This window comes from Homalodisca vitripennis, unplaced genomic scaffold (genome assembly GCF_021130785.1).
Source record: "Homalodisca vitripennis isolate AUS2020 unplaced genomic scaffold, UT_GWSS_2.1 ScUCBcl_1032;HRSCAF=4141, whole genome shotgun sequence".
Lineage (NCBI taxonomy): Eukaryota > Metazoa > Arthropoda > Insecta > Hemiptera > Cicadellidae > Homalodisca > Homalodisca vitripennis.
The window spans coordinates 40,154-62,486 of NW_025777182.1; the positions used below are offsets into that span (position 1 = coordinate 40,154).

Sequence of the window (22,333 nt, forward strand, 5' to 3'; positions counted from 1 at the left end):
AATAACACTTATAAAAGAATTAATCTGCTCATATACTGGCTTGGCAACATCGATAGCGTCCCAAGACCCTTGACTTAATATGAAGTTCAGAGTAGTCAAGTTCCTGGATGTTAGACAGCGCCTGGCAGAGGAACCTTTCAGGAGGTTCATAGATATGGAGACTAGCTGAGCGAAATGGTCAAATAACACAGTACCCAAGATATCAACACTTACATATTCGTCGACTATGTCAGTCATGACCCAGTCCAGCAATGATTTGCGACCAGCAATAGGATACACTCGAGTTGGGGAGTTAACTAGCGCAGTTGAACCAGCCAACCAATCAACATTTATATCGCCAGTGATAACAGTGTATGCTTTATTGAAAAGTACAAATCTCTTAAATAAATCCGCAGTTAGGCGTGTAAAATCTCTACAATTGCCACTTGGAGAGCAGTACACACCAAAAATGTAAATTTCAAGCGATTGTTCTAAGAAGAATTCGATCAGCACCTGCAATTTCTAAATTCATTTCTTCGGCCAAGGAGTGCAGATCAAAAGACTTTATGTTTAATTTGACTTTTACAGTATATAAGTACTCCGCTTGATTTATGGTGTACTCGACTCTAACTGCACTAACCTATATCCACAAAAATCATATATAATTTATTTCATGATTTTTTTATCCCATGTTCAGTTATTATGAGAATGTGGGGTTTCTCATTTAAAAGCAAAATATCAAGGGCATTAGCTTTTTCCTTATGTACTGTATGTTGAGATGCAAGACCTTGCAGCGATTGCCAATTACATTTTTATCACAAATATTTCTAACATATGAGTTGTCAGTGTTTATAATTATATTTTAAGGACAGTAAATATTATTTAAAGGTTTATATATATATATATATATATATATATATATATATATATATATATATATATATATATATATATATAAATGTTATATAATTTACTCCATGTAAACATAACTAGATCATCTGTTATTTTTAAATAAGATATTAAGTAATTGTTTATACATTCTGATTGAATATTTAAGGTTATCTAGTTGAATTTTGTTGATTAAAGCCTTAGTTTGTAAAAAGGTTTTCTTAGTTTCATTACAATTTAATCAACATTTTTGCTATACTAACTTCAATACTCTGTAATGGAAAAACTACTGAAACCTGAGAAATTTGCATGCAGCCCTGAAACAACAAATGCTTCTAAAACAATGGAAACATTGGTTTCAAACGTTCAATACATTCATAGAAAATGCTGAAGTTAAAGAAGATAAGAAACTTGGAGTACTAGTGAACTTTCTAACCTATGAAAACTATGAAATTATCAGTGAGTGTAAAGATTACAACAATGCTATACAAACTTTAGAAACATTATTCATACCTAAGAAAAATGTACTTTTTGCTAGACACTTGCTTGCTAATCATAAACAACAAGAAGGAGAATCAATAAATCACTATTTGCAAACGCTTAAATCTCTTAGTAAGGAGTGTGATTTCGTAAATGTCGATGCTAAAACCTATAGTGATGAGTCTATCAGAGATGCCTTTATTAGTGGTTTAAATTCTTCTCAAATCAGACAACGTATTCTGGAACACAACGTTTTAACCTTGGAAAAAGTTGAAGAAATAGCTCGTTCTTTAGAGTCAGCTCAGAAACATGCGGACGCTTATTCCATGACTTCAGGTGTACCTCAATCATATTGTCACAACGTTGATACGAGTAGTAATTTAAAGATTCCTTCAGACAAACTAAAAACTCAGGAAGACAATTCTACTGCTGCTGCTGTATCAGCACACGGACTCCGACAGAAATGTTATTTTTGTGGAAGAGCACGACATATTTCAAGAGATGACTGCCCTGCAAAAGATGCTATTTGTAAAGGTTGCTCGAAAACTGGTCATTTTCTCAGAGTTTGTTTATCTAAGAATCTTAAAAAAGGTAAGATAAATTCAGCCTCTTTAACAACATGTCCCGTAATAACTTCAGCAGTAACACCCAAAGTATTATCTAAAGCAATTGTATCCGGAAATGTAAACGGAATTTCTGCTAAGTTTTTAGTTGATACTGGAAGTTCTGATAGTTTTATTGATAGTAGTTTTGTAAAGGCTAACAACCTTAAAACATTTCCAGAAGTCAAACAGGTGTCGATGGCATCTACGTCACTCGTTTCACCAATTAAAGGGTATGTTAGGGTAGATCTGTATGTACAAGACAATGCTTACAAACAAATCAAAATGCTTGTAATTGAAAGGTTATGTACTGATGTACTGATAGGACATGATATCATGAAACCACATACAAATGTTACTGTAGACTTTGGGGGGCCAAGATCATCTTTCTCCGTTTGTAACGTTACCTGTGCTAATGTGGAACCACCATCATTATTTCAGCACATGACTAAAGATTGTCGACCTGTTGTGACTAAGACAAGGCGGTTTTTTGGGGAAGATGAAAAATTTATACAATGTGAAATACAGTCTCTTCTGAAAGATGATGTTATCGAGGAAAGTGTTTCTCCATGGCGAGCTCAAGTGCTCATTACCAAAAATGAAAACCACAAGAAACGACTTGTAATAGACTATTCTCAGACAGTAAATAAATTTACATTATTGGATGCTTATCCTTTGCCAGATATCGAATCACTTGTGTTAAAAATTGCTAAATTTGATACTTTCAGTTCATTGGATTTGTCTAGTGCTTATCATCAGATACCAATTCCAGAGCATGAAAAACAACTTACCGCTTTTGAAGCTAATGGGCAGTTGTATCAGTTCAAACGCATTCCTTTTGGAGTAACCAACAGCGTGTCCGCTTTCCAAATGACTATAAATAAGATAATTTCAGAAGAAGGACTCGAAGGTACTTTCGCATATATTGATGATGTTACAATAGGAGGAATGGGTAAACAAGATCATGATAAAAATTTAGAAAAGTTTATGGCTGTGGCTAAGAAATACAATCTAACATTGAACCTGAAGAAATGTAAATTTGCTCAAGATACTATATCTATCCTTGGTTATCAAATAAGAAATAGAACTATACGTCCCGACCCAGAGAGATTACAACCACTTTTGGACATGCCTCTGCCTCATGATGCTGCTTCTCTTAAACGAACACTTGGATTGTTATCATACTACTCCAAATGGATACCAAGGTTTTCTGACAAGATTAGAAGTTTAGTAAGCTGTAAGAATTTTCCTATTGAACCAACCTCCATTGCCGCTAATGATTTTCAAAACATTAAGAAGGATATAGAAAGATCATTTCTTGTGACTGTTGAACCGGAAAATCAATTGATAGTCGAAACTGATGCTTCAGGAGTTGCAATAGCTGCTACACTGAGCCAAAATGGACGTCCTGTTGCCTTCTTTTCTAGGACTTTGTCTGGAAGTGAAAAACAACACTCAACAGTAGAAAGAGAAGCACAGGCCATCGTAGAATCTATTAAGAAATGGAGACATTTTTTGTTAGGGAGACAATTTATTCTCTTAACTGATCAAAAAGCTTTGTCATTTATTTTTGACCAAAAACATTCTAGCAGAATTAAAAACGACAAAATCATGCGCTGGCGACTAGAGCTTTCTCCTTTCTCGTACGACATTCAATATCGACCTGGTAAAGAAAACGTTTCTGCAGACGCACTCTCTCGGATCTGTAATGCCTCTACGACTGACAACAAACTTTTTGAAATGCACCAGGCTCTTTGTCATCCAGGAATAACGCGTTTCTATCACTGGGTACGCAGCAAGAATTTGCCATATTCTTTGAATGAGATCTTTTTATATCTTATATATCTTTTTCTAAAAAACGTGGTTGTACGATTACAGGAATGGCAGAATCACTTTTAGTACTTAACACACCATTAACATCACTAGGCACATTCTTCTTACAAGGTAATGTCGGTTACTCAACTAGAGACTCCATGTCAAGAGCCGGACAGGATGCACATCTCCGCTGTTGGTCCACTGCGTAGTTTCCTTTATCATCTCCAGAAGTAGTTGCCGTCTCCGCAGCGACATCAGCACAAACATCCCGAGGGTCACCGGCGCAGCAACGTTTTGTGTCCGACAGTAGAAGTTGCGTGTCTAAACGGGTGCAAGAGGTCTCGGGAGCGTTGTCATGATCTGTGTCGGACAGTTGTATACGAATATTGGAGAGCAGTGGCAGGCATTAAAGTTTAATTTGTCGATATATTACTGTAGTGTGTAAACAAATTTTCCATTGAATCCCGCAACAACCAGCAATGCAGCTGCCATAATTACTTGTGCCAGTGCTCGCGATTAAAAAAGGATTATCAATCTGTTTACATTATGCGATAGTAGTTGCTCAAGGTCTCTCGCAAACTTTACTCGCACATTAAAAACTCGGCTCTATAACAATCGATGTGTCGATCCTTGATATCGAAGACTAGCAGACGATTTTATTAAGTGACAGATCGTTTTGTGTGACGCATGCGCTCGTTGTAGAACTGCCATCTTGTGGATGATCCTACAAACATTTTGTCAATAAAGTGTTAACCAGGGTTTTGTATGTGAAATTACTGTGGTTTGTGCAGTGGTTTTAAAATTTGTTACAATGGCAGACAACGAAAGTAAAGCCATGCAATTAATGGCTGAAGCAGAGAAAAAACTAACTTCCTCTAAAGGATTCTTTGGTCAACTATTTGGGTAAGAACGCAATTTTATTATTACATTATAGTGTACTTAGTCATCGCTCTGTAATCAAATCGATCGACCAGTCCTACTTTTCCTGGGAAGAATGACTAAGTTGCAACAATGTAAAATCAAACAATGATTTTAAACAAAATGTTAATGTTTTTACAACATTAATGATTACATGAACGAACAAATATACAAAAATCAAGTGGCCTATTTAGGGTATAAAGGTTACTGATTTACTGTCTCCCTTATTGATTCTCTAAATATAAAGGCCTATATCAATGTAATTATGATATTATCATTGTAAGCAAAGCCCACAACAAAAATAGGCCTATTTTTATAGAGAGATTCTGAATGTTTTAAATCAATCCAAATAAGTAGGCTACAATTTGACTATGTTTGTGATGATCTGTTAAGCCTATGTAAAGTAACTTACTTTGTAGCTATTTTAAAATTAGAAATAATAACCAGCTAGAATGTGAATACAATTCTTATATGCAAGTGGTGAGGTGGCATTCCTCAGTTATCCCATATAGACAATGAATGATTCAAAAAGATGTATTTCAACATTCACCATTTTTATATGGTACCAAAAAAAGAAACTACATTTACAAAAACGAAAAGTATAGCAAATTTTTGTGGTGATGAACCGACCAAAGCTGTGGATAACAATTGAAAAAGTTCTAAGCCTAAATCAAAAAACCTCGAACATACACCTGAGAGTCCACGATGACTGGAGCAAGCATGAACGATGTCTCTGGAAAGAATAGTCGCAGTGAACAACACAGTGAATTACTATCTCCGTAACTGATCAGCAACTGTGAAAATTTCTGCATTTAAAACTTAAATTGAGATCTTGAAAATACACCAGATGATTTTGGTAGAGTACCTATGAAATACTAATCAGTTACAGACTTTATAACAAAATAATCAAACTATAACCCTCTAACTGATGACCGACGGCACAGACATTCATCAATACTGCTCTTGTGAACTGATCAAAGATGGCACAGAAGTCGGTCAACTTTCTGCTATTATTATGCGAAAACTGTTTAAGTTACAAAGATATAACTTGCACCAGTTGAATCCTTTACTGTTCATTAATTCATGTTATATAGTTAGTAATATTACTCGATATCGATCCAAATGCTGCTGCATGCAGCTGGTGACACGCTGCACTGCCTTGACATTCTTGTTGCTAGGTTAGGAATATTATGTAGGCTAGTTTTGTGCAATTGATTGTTATGTTGTGAAATGGGCGATCTTCGTTGTTCAAATTATATACGTGAACTATTGGATGATGAAAATATTAGTTCTGAATATCAAAGTGACATATCGGCAAATTAAGTGCATGATAATATTTCTTTGTCAGGTAGTCTGGATGATAATAAACTGGAATGTGAGTTGGGTTGAGGAAATTGATAATGACAGTGAAAACAATTCATCATTATCTGATATTCCTCTTGCATAAACAATTCATCAAACACCAATATGGACACACGTAATGCCAATAAAGTTGTACATACTTTATGTTTTTAAAAACGTTTGTGTTTTAAATAAGTGTATATACACACACACACACACACACACACACACACACACATATACGTAATGATCTTTTTGTTCACTACAAAACTATACCTATATTTTGTACATTTACAGTGTCTTATTATCCTAAGTCTTGTGAAAGTTACATGTAAGTGAAACTTGGAAAACAAAAAAATTGCAATATATATTTTTTAATTGATGTACAAATAAAAAAAAACAATACTCTGTAAGTTCATATTTGTACTATTGTAGATGATTTTTCTCTGGGTTCTAACAAAAAAAACCATATATGTCACTTATTACTTAGCATATTTAGCACATATTTTTTTTTAATATCCACAAAAATATTGTGCGAAGACAAAAACCAGTGTATCATTCTGGGAGTTTCTTATTATCAGTTGGAGGGTTAACCTTCGTTTTCTATAAGAGACTTTAATAAGCGGCCTTCACTTGTTATTCGATTGTTATCATTAAACTATTCTCTATATTATCCAAATTCGATTTTATATATTAATCGTACGAAACAAGAAGTATGATACATTAACATCAAGAATAATACATTACAATTTGTAATAACATAAATTTATCAATAACATTATAAAATACAAATCCAACTGTGGCCTAGACCTACACTACAGAAATACATTATAATAGTTATAGATTGCCCCCACGGAAAGCAGTGAGCAACAGCTTTTGTGAAGGCAGTAACCAAACTCACATTTATCTAGAAATTTATTACATCATTTCCTCATATTCATCATTTTCAAATTCTCAACAAATTAGTTACTTCCTTCTGTTTATTGTTTACATGATAAAAGATTGTAACTTATAAGTAGAAATCATGTTTTGTTAATTAAATTGGGTACTTTGGGATTATACCGACCACACCAGTATGAAGAACACAAAAATAGAAATTTATAGAAACAAACATGATAGAACGAAAAAACAACTCTTCAATTACAAAATTACAAACTTACAAGCATTTCCAGGTATTGTGATCGGTATTGTTGTCGCTGTTATCTTATCTTTCTCGAGAATCCTGATTACGGCAGGCCGCGCGGCATCACGTGATTTGCACGGTACATCGTTGCCTTTCCATTACAATTCAATTTATATTTCTGATTAGCCCCTCTAGAATTTGATATTTTACTGATAGGTACTATCTCGAGGGATGTTTTTCTTTCGTCGACATCAGCGCGGGGCAGCACCGAAGGTGCTGCCGAAGCCCGCGCTGATGGCCGGAGGCACTCGCATTTTGGGTGGCGGAATGTGATCAAGAATAAAAACAAGTTTTGAGTGTTTTTTTAATAAAAAGTTTAGTTTGGTAAATGTTTGTTTTTGTTGAATTTTTGTGTTTGGAGAAATGTAGAGGTAAAACACGGAAGTACAACAAAGCGATGCACCAGCTGAACGGGCGGCGAGACTCTGCAATCACGTTATCTACTAGACGCTCGACTTTGACCTCTGTCTGAGGATGGGGAGGGGTTTGCGATAAGACAATTCCTGTTTTATATTGACGAAATATTGTTCTACGCTAATCTAGTAATCAGTAGAAACGAAATGTGAAATAACGATTCATGTCTGGGTGTGGTCGGTATAATCCCAAAGTACCTTAAATTGTAATATTGAATTATTCATTCTGATAAAAAACAATCAAACCATTCGATAAAAAACAACCGAATAAAGATGTCCAGTGTAGACCTCTTATTAAAGTCTACCCGTTTTCTAAAATGCTAGGCTCATTGTTATTATTTTTAATTTTTTGTAGTCTCTTTACACATTTACACATTAGGTCTTAACTATTGGACACACTTATCTACTTACTTACTGTGTGGGGCTCTTCCTTGCTTCTCCCCCAGCTATTGACTTGGCAATGTTTGTTAGATAAGAGTTAAGACGATTTTAACCCTATATAAGTGCTATGTGTTTTAATTGTGACAGATTAAAGACTGCCAAAGCTATAAGTGAGCGAGCACTGCTGGAGCGAAATCATAAGTGAGCTATCTGCAAGTTAAGATGCCTGTGTCATCTAAGGTGTTACTCTTGTACACAGCAGTTGGCTTTGGAGTCTTGGGTTCGATTTCTATGCCTGACATCCTGTGCCTGTGGTCTGGTATACATATGAAAGTCAGTGGTCGTTGGTAAAGCTGGTGGGAGTGCCCACGGCTGCGGTGTAGTAAACGGCTACCTTGACAATAGAATTTTTGACATTTCTGATTATTAAAACTACTGAACAATAAAAATCAAAATGTAGAACCGAATTATGTTATGGGTATTTCTAACTATAGTATAGTTCAGTTTTCATATCCAAAAAACTAATACTTAATTTAATTAAATATTTGTATTTACTAAATTTTAAATGGCCATTATTGAAATACCACAAAAATTATTTTACTTTGTTATAATTAATTTTGCAGAATATTGTTATTTAATAAATTGAATACCGCTAGCAACAATTATCCCTTAAGAGGTTGTGTTTATTATTGTTTCATAGAATATTGCAGCAAAGTCAAAGTTGTCACCTACTGAGCAGAAGGACATTACAGGCTTTTTCACCTGGTGTAAGATCATTTATAATTTTACAGTGTTTTGTAACATTAAAATTTTTTTATTATGTGAGTCAATACAGTACAAGGTCAATGGTACTAATAAAAAATGCAACGGTCACAGACAGGATTTAAACCTGCACTATCTCTCTCAATCTCAAAGTCCAATGTATTAGTCCGCTTGGCCACTGTTTCTATTTATACATAATATATAAAAGCAGATATCCTGCAACTCCTAAATGCAAAAACAATGACAAATAAAGACTGTGGAATTTGTTAGGTGAATTTTGACCTAGAGGTGCACTAATGAAAGATTTTTCTCTGATCTCAAGGCTCCTTCCTACTGGCCTCTAAATTTGCCTAAATTTTTATAAGATTGCAATGCAACAAACACATTATCAATAGAAAAACTGTGTAATCAGCTGTTCTATGTAAACACTGTAATATGACGATACACTCATATGTTTTATCAATTTAATTACCATTTTTATTGATTTCTTTGATTGGGGCAACAATACAAACTCAACCAAGGTGGAAATATAGTAATTCATTCAAACCCAAAATGCTCATACACACATAAATCCTAAGAGAAAAGCCATTCACAATTTCGCTTAACATAATTAATTATATGAACACTGAAATAATATCTACCTAACCCCCTGCCTCTCATTTTAAAATTACATAGAGTCCCGTTATTTATTATATCATTGCATTAACTGAAAGGCTAAGGACTTAAGATTCCTCTATTGGCTTAAAATAGTTTAGTTGTTACTGAAATCGTTGGAGCACTCAATCAAATGTCATGGAATATTTGAGAGAAATTCTAGTTATTTCACAGGTACTTATAAAAACTGTTTCTCTCACTGACTCCATGGCCCCAAATCACTGCTCTTTAAACTTAAATCTAAAGTGGTTCAAAAGATTGGAATATCTTTCAGTGACTATCACTTATATCAGGAGTGTTTAAAATATAAAAAATATAATTTAAAAAGAATATGCACATTGTGGTCCTGTTTCCAGCAGTATCAACAGGTAACTGCTAGTGTACCGTATGTTCCAAATTTTAATGCACACTGAAAGGATCTTCTTTTGATTAGCCAAATAGCATGTTAGTAATTTTTGCATTAAAAAAATGTACTCAAACCATACAGCTCATTTGCTTGAAACATTTTTCATTATAATATTTAAAAATTAGACAACATTTTATACAGATTTCATGAAAAAAAAAAAAAAAACGTTTCATTATAGCTACTAATAAGAGAGCTGTGACATTTTGAAAATTTTGACCGAAAACAGTTTTTTTTTATTGTAACGAGTGAACGATGCAATCAATAATCAACTTGACCACATTAATTTGTTGGTCTTGTTATTATGCACAACTTCGTCCATTTGATCTTTGTTATATCTTTTATAGTTTCCCCCTTTAGTGTGCATACAATTTTGGAACACATGGTTATATATAAGAACAAAAACGTGACTATTCTCTATGAACTGTTAAAAAAAACAGATAAATAATAATTGTTGATTGACTAACATCATTAAATCCTTTTATACTAAAAGTCAAATGCAGTCTGATCTGAGTGATAATTTATTGATCAACTCATGATGTTCCATTGAAAATGGTGTTAAGTAGAGCACAAACAACACATACAGATATAAGATGTGGTAGACAGGTAGACAAAGGGTAAACATAGTGTATTACAGCTAGGAAGATGCAGATATATAACACTAGTATACTGCCTAGTCTGTAGTAAGCTTACTTCTCATAAACAGCTTTTTATGATGAGTTAATTGTCCATGTACTTACATGATGGGACGCTGGTATTGAAAGGGTTATATTTATAAAGATTGAATCACAAAAAGTAATTGCTTCACCAGAACTTAAACCCAGATCTCTCATGTGCCAGAAGAGTGCTACCAGTACACCACAGAGGCCTTACTTTTTACGATTCAACTATTTTGTATTTGTGTGTTTCTTTCATATTGTGTTTAAATAACCAAACTAACTTATTATTGGAGGACATAGCCTTCTAAAGGAAACATCTTATGAGGGTGGGCCTTAGCCAGACTGATGAATGCAGACTCTGCGGAGAAGAGGAGAAATCAGCGATGCATATTTGGCTAAATTGTCCTGCCATATAAAAAAAATTCTGAAAAGGTTCCTGGGAGCATATCTCCTCAGCCTCAAGGACATCAGAGAACAGGAGCCCTCAAATCTGATCGGCTTCTGTAAAAGTCTCAGATTCTGAGGATACAAATATAAGTAAGGGAGGCGCAAAGGTCCTTTTAGGACTAAGCACGGGGACAATCCGTCTTTTTCCCTCGGGATAAATAAAAAAACTTATGATCGGAAGACTACATAACTGTCAAACAAAATTTTTACATTAATTAAATTTGTATAAATGGCAATAGTCTATAATTTAATTTAAATAAAGATTGAATCACAAAAAGTAGCTGAGCCTCCAGGAATTGAACCTGGATGTGTGTACATACACATTTACATATACATAATTCAAGTTTTATACATATTCCAGGTTCTATTGGTTATAGTTCAAAAGTGATTGGAATATTTCTGAATAGTTTTTGTCATAGTAATGTACATATTTTAGAGGATCCTCCAAGGTGGAGGAGGCTGTGGAGTGCTACCAACGTGCAGCCAACATGTTCAAAATGGCTAAGAAGTGGGCTCAGGCTGGTAATGCCTTCTGTGAGGCAGCTGCATTACACTCGAAGGCTGGCAGTAGGCATGACGCTGCTACCAACTATGTTGATGCTGCTAATTGTTATAAGAAGTCTGATCCTAATGGTAAGTAACCTGTACTGTTTAGCTAACACCTTTAGTGCCCAAACTACTTATACAATTCACAGTTTGGATGCATACAGCTACTTCCAGTTGAGACCAAGTTTAAATCCATTTGGGATCAATCTAAGTCTCTACATTTGATGTAAATACAGGGGTGCTGAAAAAGTCCCGGGGCGGTCTAATAACTTTTGAACTAATTACAATATAAGAACCAAAATTTACATCAAGCTTTTGCTCATATAAAACTATTATTTTATGTATTTTCACCATGATATCCTGCTTATGGGGGACGTCCCGCTAGGGGTCTGTGAAAATTCTTAAATAGAAGCATAGGTCGAGTCGTACATCAAATTAAAGCTCTTTTTAATTAGAAACATTTTGGCGAAAAATCTGATGTAAAAACAGTTGACGCATTACAAAATGGCGGACACTCAAAGATTATAAAATACAGAATTTTTCAAATGCAAACATTCTGGTTGTTAGAGAAAACTGAGACACTTAATCTTTTATTTTACTTCTTTTACTTCAAATCACTAACCAAAACAGTTACAACAAATGTTCAAAGTGTTTGCCTTCAGTTTGCTGACAATATCCCAATCGATTGTAGAACGCATTGTTTAAAGCTTGGACAGGAACACCCTGAGCCTCTCTTACAAAACGGTTTCTCAACTCATCCAAATTTTGAGGTTTTGTTTTAAACACTTTTTCTTTGAGGTAGCCCCAAAAGAAGTAGTCTAAAGGGGACAAATCTGGAGAACGGGCAGGCCATTCTATTGTTCCCCTTCTACCAATCCACTTATGTGGAAAGACATTGTCTAAAAAATGTCTTACATGTACGCCATAATGTGGAGGGGCTCCATCTTGCTGAAACCAGATATTTTTCAAAATTATCACCGGAAACACGTTGAATTTCAGGAATTATCTGGTTTTGGAGTAATGCTAAATACACTGCAGAGTTTAAATTTCCCTCTACAAAGAATGGCCCTACCACATGCCGCCCCAAATACCGGCCCAAACATTTAACTTTTCTGGATGCTGAGTATGTGTTTGTATCATCCAATGTTGGGTTTGTATAGCTCCAATAGCGGCCAGGTTGTGGCGGTTTACTGTTCCATTCAAGCAAAATGTTGACTCATCAGTAAATACAATTGTTTGCTTAAAAAAATCCCAAGTTTTCATTGATTTTATTCATCATAACTTCGCAAAACTCGATTCTACGATCAAAGTCGTCTTCGCTTAGTTCCTGCACCAATTTATCTTTATATCCTTTGTAACTATTAGTTTTTAAAATATCTGAGACTGAATATCGACTAATTCCTTGTTGTTGTGCTATTGAGACAATCGATTCATGTGGGTTCTCAACAAAACACTGTTTAAAACGTCTAAAGCTTTGTCCTCATTGGTCGCGGTCTTGGGCCTTCCGGATCTAGGAAGATCTGCAATGTTTCCTGTCTGTTCAAAACCGCTGTATTGTCCTTCCCACAGTAGATTTTGAAATTGGAGGTCTATTGGGAAAAAGTATCATTAAACAGATGCCTTACCTCATCACATGATCTAATACGGTCACCAAACCCGCGCATCATTAATAAAGTTATTCTTTCTCCCTCGGAAAGCGCCATAGCAAAATAAACTAGCACTACTGAAAACTACTTGCAAAATTAGGGGCTTGAAGACTTCTAAGTGACTGAGTTGATAAAACAACTGTATCTGTCAGCTGGCAATTTCATTGTTGTCTTTTTGGTCTTGTTTGCTCCAGCTGATTACCTTCCAGATAAGGAAGGTAATAACCTTACCTGCTGATAAGGAAATTTCCAGATAAACAATGCGATATCAGCGTTCTACAATCAATTGGGATATTGTCAGCAAACTGAAGGCAAACACTTTGAACATTTGTTATAACTGTTTTTGGTAAGTGATTTGAAGAGTAAAAGAAGTAAAATAAAAGATTAAGTGTCTCAGTTTTCTCTAACAACCAGAATGTTTGCATTTGAAAAAATTCTGTATTTTATAATCTTTGAGTGTCCGCCATTTTGTAATGCGTCAACTGTTTTACGTCAGATTTTCGCCAAAATGTTTCTAATTAAAAAGAGCTTTAATTTGATGTATGACTCGGACCTATGCTTCTATTTAAGAATTTTCACCAACCCCCTAGCGGGACGTCCCCCATAAGCAGGATAATCATGGTGAAATACATAAAATAATAGTTTTATATGAGCAAAAGCTTGATGTAAATTTTGGTTCTTATATTGTAATTAGTTCAAAAGTTATTTAGACCGTCCCGGGACTTTTCAGTACCCCTGTATAATTGTCTGTCTTTTTGTTGTTTACAAAATAACAGCCAAAAGGATTAAGCTAAACAATAATTCATCTTATAAAGATTTATGTAGGTGACTGCAACTCAGGGAAATACCTTAGCCAAGTAGAATGTATTGGAACTGTTAAACAAGCACAACAATATTAGAATACAATCAGCTCATGCTAATATTGATTGGCAGATATGTTTACAGTTAGATCACACTATGTTATGCAAACTGTGTGATACTCAGGGTTGTAATTAGCTTCTTGTCACCATTAGGCTATGCTAGGATTAAGTTCAACTCATCTTCTTACGTAAGTGCAACTAACAAGACACTTGGGCCGATCATCACTGATGAAAGTGAGGGTTGGTACAGAGCAGAAATAATGCTATTCTATAAGAGTTCGCGATTTAAAAAAGAGTTATTAAATTTTTTCGTATTTTGGTGAAGCGATTTTAATGTGAATTTAATGTAGATGCACCCACCTTGTATTTGTTATATGAGACGTGTTCATAAAGTAAGAACCATTAAAAAAAAACAAGTATAACAATTTTTTTAACACAATTTTATTTCAACATGAAAGCCCTAACCTTAAAACTATTGTTTAACATAGTTTCCACCGATGTTCAAACACTTGTCGAAGCGGGTGATCAATTTGTCTATACCCTCTTCGTAAAAGGTTCCTGCCAATGAATGTAGCCATGACTCCACAGCAGTTTTCACTTCATCGTCGGTTTCAAAAAGTTGGCCGCCTAACTCGCGCTTCATGTGCAGGAATAAGTGGTAGTCAGACGGTGCCAAGTCCTCGCTGTAGGGCGGGTAATCGAACTTCTCCCAACCAATGTTTGAGTGTCACCAACGGTATGGGGCTGAGCATTGTCATGGAACAACACAATTCCGTTACTAAGATTTCCTCTCCATTTGATTTCTATTTTCCCGCCTTAGTTTACTTAAGGTTTCGCAATACCTTACCACATTAATGGTTTCACCTCATGGGAGAAAATCAATCAGCAAAACACCTTTCCGTTCCCAAAAGACAGTGCTTATAGTTTTTTGAGCAGGCATTGAATTTTTGTTTCCTCGGGAATTGCATGTGTCGCCACTCCATTGGCTGCTGTTGGATTCCGGTCTGACATAACAGATCCAAGTTTCATCACCTGTCACAATTTTGTTTAATAAAAAATCCTCACCCATCATCACTGTACAGTGTGAGAAAAGTTAAAGCACTTCTGAGTCTCTTGGTTTTGTGTACATCAGTGAGCATTTTTGGAACCCATCGTAAACACATGGGTTGCGATAACCTAAGCGGTTCATAACAATTTTGTACAAAAGAGTGCATGAAATTTGTTAGAAAACGTCAGATAGCATTGTCATAGTGAAACGTCTGTTCTCTTGGATTTTTTCGTCAACTGCCCTTACCAGATCATCGGTGACGAGAGAAGGCCGACCGCTCCGATTCTCATCATGCACATTTGTTTGACCGCCATTGAATATTCTAACCCACTTTCTCACCATTCCTTCACTCATTACGTCTTCCCCGTAAACATCTTGAATTTGACGATAAATTTCAGCTGGTTTCACATTCCTTGCGTTCAAAAATGTTATTACAGAACGAATCTCACAAGTGGTGGAATCACTAATAGTCTTAAACATTCAGAGAAAACTGAAAACACAATGTAGAACAAAATGGCATGAATCGACAGCCAGTGAACAAGGATGACTAGTGCGCATGTGTGGAACACCAATTGCAGCGCTATGGCGGCAATAGAATGAAACGGATTTACTTTCTGAACATATCTCGTATCTGACACATGAATTCTAAACAGTCTATCCTACTAGTTTTTGGCGTATTCTGAGAGTCTTTTTTAAATGTGTGCCGCTAGTGCCTATCACCTCCTGCTTACCTCACTGTATTGGCTCTCTGGAGGCAAGCATGTAAGAGTTTGGAGTGAGGAATGTTCAACCTCTTATGACAAAATGAAATTGTATTGCTACATTCTACTAATTTTTGTTCTAACAGAATTATAAGAGAGTAAAGCTTGTTTGTATTATGTAGTTGTACTAAAGTAGAAATATCTGTTATAGAGGCTGTAAATTGTCTTCTGAAGGCAATAGAGATATATACGGATATGGGACGATTCACGATGGCAGCCAAGCATCATCAGACGATTGCTGAAATGTACGAGACGGAAGCTGTGGACCTAGATCGGGCAGTGCAACATTACGAACAAGCTGCTGACTATTTTAAGGGAGAGGAAAGCAATTCTTCTGCCAACAAGTGCATGCTTAAAGTTGCACAGTATGCTGCTCAGTTGGAAAATTATGAGAAAGCTATCAAAATATACGAATCGGTAGGTACTTAAACTAGCCAAATATTTTTATCTTCTGCTGGATGACAAGTATATTACCTGGAAAATATATATTCAAAAATGAGAAAACAAATTTTTGATACATGCTGTAGATTTTAAGCAGAAGTCATGAAAACAAATAAATAATTAGATATTTTAGAACCAGGTAATTATTTGATCTGATAATTTTATAATATAATCATCTATTACCCAATCTCTCAGAATTTTTACTTAGAAAGTCTCTTAGATTTTAACAATTTTGTTATTTAGTAATGTCTTGTAAAAAAAAATGATATATATTAGTACCTAAAATTCCTGAAAAATAAAAATACCCCTTATGGATGAGTCAGACTTGATTAGTTTGATTCATCTAACACTTTTAGGAGGGCTTGAGATTACATGGGTATAACTCTTAACATAGTAAAATGACGTTACATTTAATAAATAAGATATACTATTCACATGTAGGTCATTTCAGTCTTAACAAGCAGAATAGTAGTGAGTTTCCAGAGGTCAAAATGTTAAATCACCATTAATCTAGCTATTGTGTATAATATTAATATTTTGGCTTTCAAGTAATGTAGGTTAGTAAGATGTGGTGAGTGCACATTCAACTTTGAAAGATTGGTAAAAAATAATATATAATGTTGGTTTTATACTGGATGTGATCTTTTAGTGACATAAAAGATAAAATACATCCAGATGTGATACAAACTTTAAACATCCAATGTTCTTAATATTGTATAATTAGAAATCTCCTGACTGACTAACTTTTCAAAGTTTTAACCCTACTTGGTATTGTAATAGGAAGCGGAAATTTAGCACAATTATAGAAACACATCCATGCCAAATGACAAATTCCAAAATTTTTATTTTTTAAAGTTTTATCCTGTTAAGGTAATTTTTTTACTAATTTGTTTGAAGTTTTATATGGTCATGTGTAAATTGATTTTGGTCAGGTGCCATTTTTATTTTATATTATTTCAATTTTATAGTGTACATATAACAAATGTTAAAGAATTTCAAATTCAAAACATTTCCACTATCCATTCATGTTCCATTGTACTTACAGTAGATACAATATAAGTGATAGCAAGTGTGTAAATTATACATTTTGAAATCATTGGATCTCATAGACTTTTTCAGCGAACATCACTTATCATTCTTTTATTACAGAGTTAGCTATTCAGTTGTTTAATATGACCTATGATGGTGCACAGTCTTGCTGGTAATCCACTTTCGTGTTTTACACTTATCTATGTTTCATTTGTAGAAAAATGTACAACGCCAACAAATCCAAATAGACCATCACAACAAAATACCAAAGGACCCAAAAGAGCGTAATGAAAGGGTAATCAAACAGAGGGATGTACTGCCCTGTTACCTTAAAACCCCAAAAACAATACAGTTCTTCCTTGGACCAAGGTGAAACCTTTACAACAAATTTGAAGTCTGTATCACCTTTCCATTTAGATTTATTGCTTTGATCTTTTGACCGCAAAATCGTTAAGGATTTTCTTTGGAACAAGAGGAATCTATGTACGAAGTTCATTAAGAGTTGTTGCACAAACAGGCAGTTGGATGGACAGACTGCTCTTTGTGACATTTTGACTCCAAAATCATTAAGCTTCTTCCTTGAGTCCAAGAAAAATTTATATACTAAGTTTCAAGTCTCTATAACCTTTTTCTCAAGAGCCAATGACACGATTTCAAGAAGGCTCTATGTGCCACTATCAAAGTTTACTTGTTATTGTACATTTAGTGAAGAGAAATGGGCCTATCATGTGATTGTCCCACATTTGATAACTTTTAGTGAATCTTGCGCATACACCTTCACTTCATTACATTGCTCTAATCTTCAAAACCTTCAGTTATATGGATTTATACATGTGTTAGTCAGAAAAGAACATTCTATTGAAATACATAGCCTTATGGTCAATAACATTAAGAGTATCATGTACAAACTTAACACATTTCAGTCAATTAGTGGGTTTTATTTCGTGACAGCTGAATTTTGTTGGCTTGCCTTAGTGAAACATGTTTTAGATTGTGATTTCGATGTTCCAAGCTATAAACCCTGCCAGATTAGATTCTTTGGGTTTCGTGTAAACAGGATTGGCATAGGGTTGACAAAATGTTTTCTTCTCACATTTTGGTTAGACTAAGAATATTTTTTCCATGGTACAACTTTCTTTGGAGTGTTTCAACATGAAATGTTCATTATTTTAAATATGTCTAAAATTCTCTTTGCACACTAATCACCGATTCTATTTGTATTTGGCAAACCACAAACTGCACTGCTAAGCTTTCTGCAGAACAGTCAAACTTGCACTGATTCTTTGGTGGGATGTACAGAACAAACTTTTATTGTTAACCCTTTAAGGAGTGCGTGTAAACGCTACATAATGAGTAAGGCCGTCATATGACGTATATTCTTATAGTGGCCCAAAGGAGTACGGACGTCGTATGACGTTTAGCCTCTGTATTTTTGTATTATCGTAAATGCATTGCTAATACTGATTGCCTTTAGGTAGATTAGTCTGTAAAGTGGTTCCATCTATCGGCAACATACTTAACTTACATGTTTGTGCTCGCATTTACTTGTAATCTGATTTTACCACCAGATCGCAGTAGACACCTGGTAGAAACCACCAACTCAAGGTCGCGTCGCGCACGCATCGCTTTGCTGTCAGAATATGCCGCCACATTATACTAGCCATTCCTCGTATACTGCATACTGTGGCTATATTTATCTTGTGAGAGTGACATATTTTTTAAACAACCATCTAGTTTGTTACTGTTGTCCAAATGGCAGACAATACTGATTGAGTCTGCCATAGTGAGGAAATAAGACCTTTGATTTTGAAAAAAGTACTGAAATATTGACTTGTATAACACATAGTCATTTTTTATTAAGCTTTCAAATGTACATAAACATTTTTTAAGAGATTTTAAAAATTTTAATTCTTTCCTCCTTTTGGTATTTTTTTGGATTTCATCAATTACTCATTTTAGACTATCAAAGGAAGACGTCATATGACGTCCATACTCCTTAAAGGGTTAAAAGAAAGTTTTGTTGTTAATCAAAAATTAATTACATAAAATTGTGTATAATGTAAAAAAATTTAAATAGTTTGAAATATAATTTTAGTTTTTAAATTTGAAACCAGACTTATTTATTAGTACAGTTACTAATATTTCATTTTTCAGGTTGCCTCAAACTCATTAGAAAGCTCACTGCTTAAATATAGCGCAAAGGAGTACTTCTTCCGAGCAGCTCTGTGCCACTTGTGTGTGGACGTGTTGAATGCCCAGCATGCCTTGGAGCGGTACACAGAGTTATATCCAGCATTCCAGGACTCCCGAGAATACAAACTTCTCAAGGTGATTGATTATGATAGGATTAGACCAATGAGTTCCTTTATGGAGGTTTTTTAACATATTTTTTTAACAACTGTAATTTATTTCATTATACTAATTTATTGTTTATTTCTTGTTGGTAATTTTATTTCAGTTCTAATTAAAAACACCCATTCCCTTTATATTGCTTACTGACAAAAGCAGTTTAATAGCTAAAATTATTTGAACCTCTCTTAGTGACGGTGTCGGAAATTTCTGACCTGTTACTTTTTTGCAAATACAATTTAACGTATTACAACAGTGTAATAATTACTAATATAGAATAATAATTACTAATATGCATACTAATATAGAATAAAATAGACAGTTTGAGAAACATCTAAAAGAGACAGTACAAATCCGCAATAGACAGATTGTTTAAGCATCAGCCTTTATTTTATTTAGGACTTTCTGATATCAGTTTTTGTAGTCTCCAATTCTCGATTGCTCTTTCTGGCCGCTGATATTCTTTTTTCCTAAAATTTTAAAGTATATTACTGTTGAGGCCACAAGTAAATTAATGTTGTATCGTTTTTTCTTAACTTTTGAATGATTTCAAAACCAAATGACATATCAGTCTGGTAACTTAAACTTATGGGTTTATCACCTTTCATTTAAGTATATTGATGACTGATTTTAAGTGAAGGTCAGTATTTCTTTTACAAATTATAAATATTCATTCTGACAAAAACTGCCTACCACCAAGCATATTTTATATCAGTGCCAGTTGGTCTGTTTAGAATGAAACAGTTAATATGCATGAAGTAGTCATTTATTGCTTAAAAAATAATTTTACATAGGTGTTAATCCAAGCAAAATCTCTTTAGATAGATTACAATAAAATTCAAATACCAGCTCAAGTGACCAATGTTTAAGTTTTATATGTATACTTTATATCATCCTATAAGTATTTAGATTATTCTCATTGCTTCTGAGCTATAAGTTGTTTCAAAGGGAAAAAAATATTAATTATTTATTGTTAATATTTCTTTAACTATTTATTTATCGTCTCTCTTTTAGTTACCTTTTATTTTTTCTACTAGACTTTGTATATTTTTTATTGTGTTGTTTGTGTAATTATTTTGAACTGGTTATTTAATAATAATATAGTAAACCATCAGAAACAGTTCAACAAGTACCTTTAAAATATATATGGATTATTGTAGGTCCTTATTGACCATATGGAGGAACAGAATGCTGACGGGTTCACAGAAGCTGTCAAGGACTACGATTCTATCTCTCGACTAGACCAGTGGTACACGACGATCCTCCTTCGCATCAAGAAACAAGTCAATGACAACCCTGACCTACGTTGAAACCCAACTATCCACCTCAATAACAGACTGAGACATGTTTTGGCATACTTGTTGTAGTTTAAGCGCATGTCACATAACTTCAAATTTATAGGATGATCTGTGAAATGTAGATCCTACATCATTTGTCCGTATTATCAACCACTGCTTGTTTGGCAAGTAAATTATATGGGAAGTATTTTCCAATGATCTAAATTTGCTTTAATATCTTATTTCTTATTGTTGTTCGCCTATGGTTACCAGCTTAACACTGATTAGTTTTTAAATATATTTTACCGATGTTGAATAACTAATAGTCCAATAGACAGTGTTAATGTTAATTAAATTTAAGCAAAAAAAGTTAATAATTTAGATTATTTTCCAGAGTAATGTTATATTATAGACGGTTTGGCCTATTTTTGCAGGAAATTTCATTTTACATAAACTTTATCATGATTATTTTAATATATCCATATTTGATGCTGAATATGAATATACATCCTAATGTAATACATTACATTTAAAGTCTTGAACTTGAAGTATATAGTTCAACTGTGATAGTAGATTTGTTGTGTTAATATTGTTATAGTTTTGTTACTTCACTATGTATATTTGAAGTACCTATATAATTATTTAAATTTGAAATATTTACAATTTATTTTTAAATGATTGTATGTACATATAAAATGGGGCTAATGAGTCAGATAATTCTAAACCAATAAAATAAATCTTATTTTAATTACAAATCAACCCTAGTGTCTTTTTCTGTACTTGTAGTTAATTTAGAGAGAAAGAACTAAAAGTGATTTTAGTTATAACATTAAAAATATATTTTTTCCATTTAACTGGCACGAACTATTACTCTCATTATGTAGCACCATGTTATTAAACATTACAAAAGTCAATCATCTTATGATATTAGTGGATATCAATCATCAAAGTATTAATGGAGACCAGCCGATGATGTTAATAGATATAGTTTGTAACTGAACACATAATATAAAAGATGGCCATATAAGGATAAAATTTCTTAAGAATATTGGCAATGTTTGCGATTCCTAGCAATATAAAACATAAATTTTTGGTAAAATTTTATTCACAAAAAAATAAATTTTACTTTCTTATAATTTCTATACTCTTGAAAAATACAAACAGCTTCTCTCTAGTCTGCCTAGTTCCAAAATGTCTTAATGGATATTCCAGCGTGCTGTCAGCCCAGTGTTATCAGTAAATTATTTGCAGCTTTTTTGTGCTATTCTGCTAGCCTAATGAAGTTTGTTTTAGTCTGAAGCTGGGCGTACAAGTGAATTTTTAATAATGTGTTGGCTGGATGGCTAGTGCCTGTACTGTTGCCTATTCACTTGTAGTCCTTGTTTGTACCTTCAGGTCAAAGGTTCCTTCCTACCTTCTTAGTGCATTCAGTTGTTGGATAATACAGTGAA

The 22,333-nt window shown here is 34.1% G+C and overlaps 1 protein-coding gene across 1 annotated transcript; it reads left to right on the forward strand.

Moving 5' to 3' along the window:
- Positions 1 to 4,440: 4,440 nt before the first annotated feature.
- LOC124371191 (alpha-soluble NSF attachment protein-like) lies at positions 4,441 to 21,641 on the forward strand. The gene is made up of 5 exons (XM_046829520.1): positions 4,441 to 4,667; positions 11,362 to 11,558; positions 15,938 to 16,203; positions 19,411 to 19,584; positions 20,766 to 21,641. Exons 1-5 carry the CDS (start codon positions 4,576 to 4,578, stop codon positions 20,913 to 20,915), a joined length of 879 nt encoding a protein of 292 aa, XP_046685476.1. The 5' UTR covers positions 4,441 to 4,575; the 3' UTR covers positions 20,916 to 21,641.
- Positions 21,642 to 22,333: the final 692 nt, after the last annotated feature.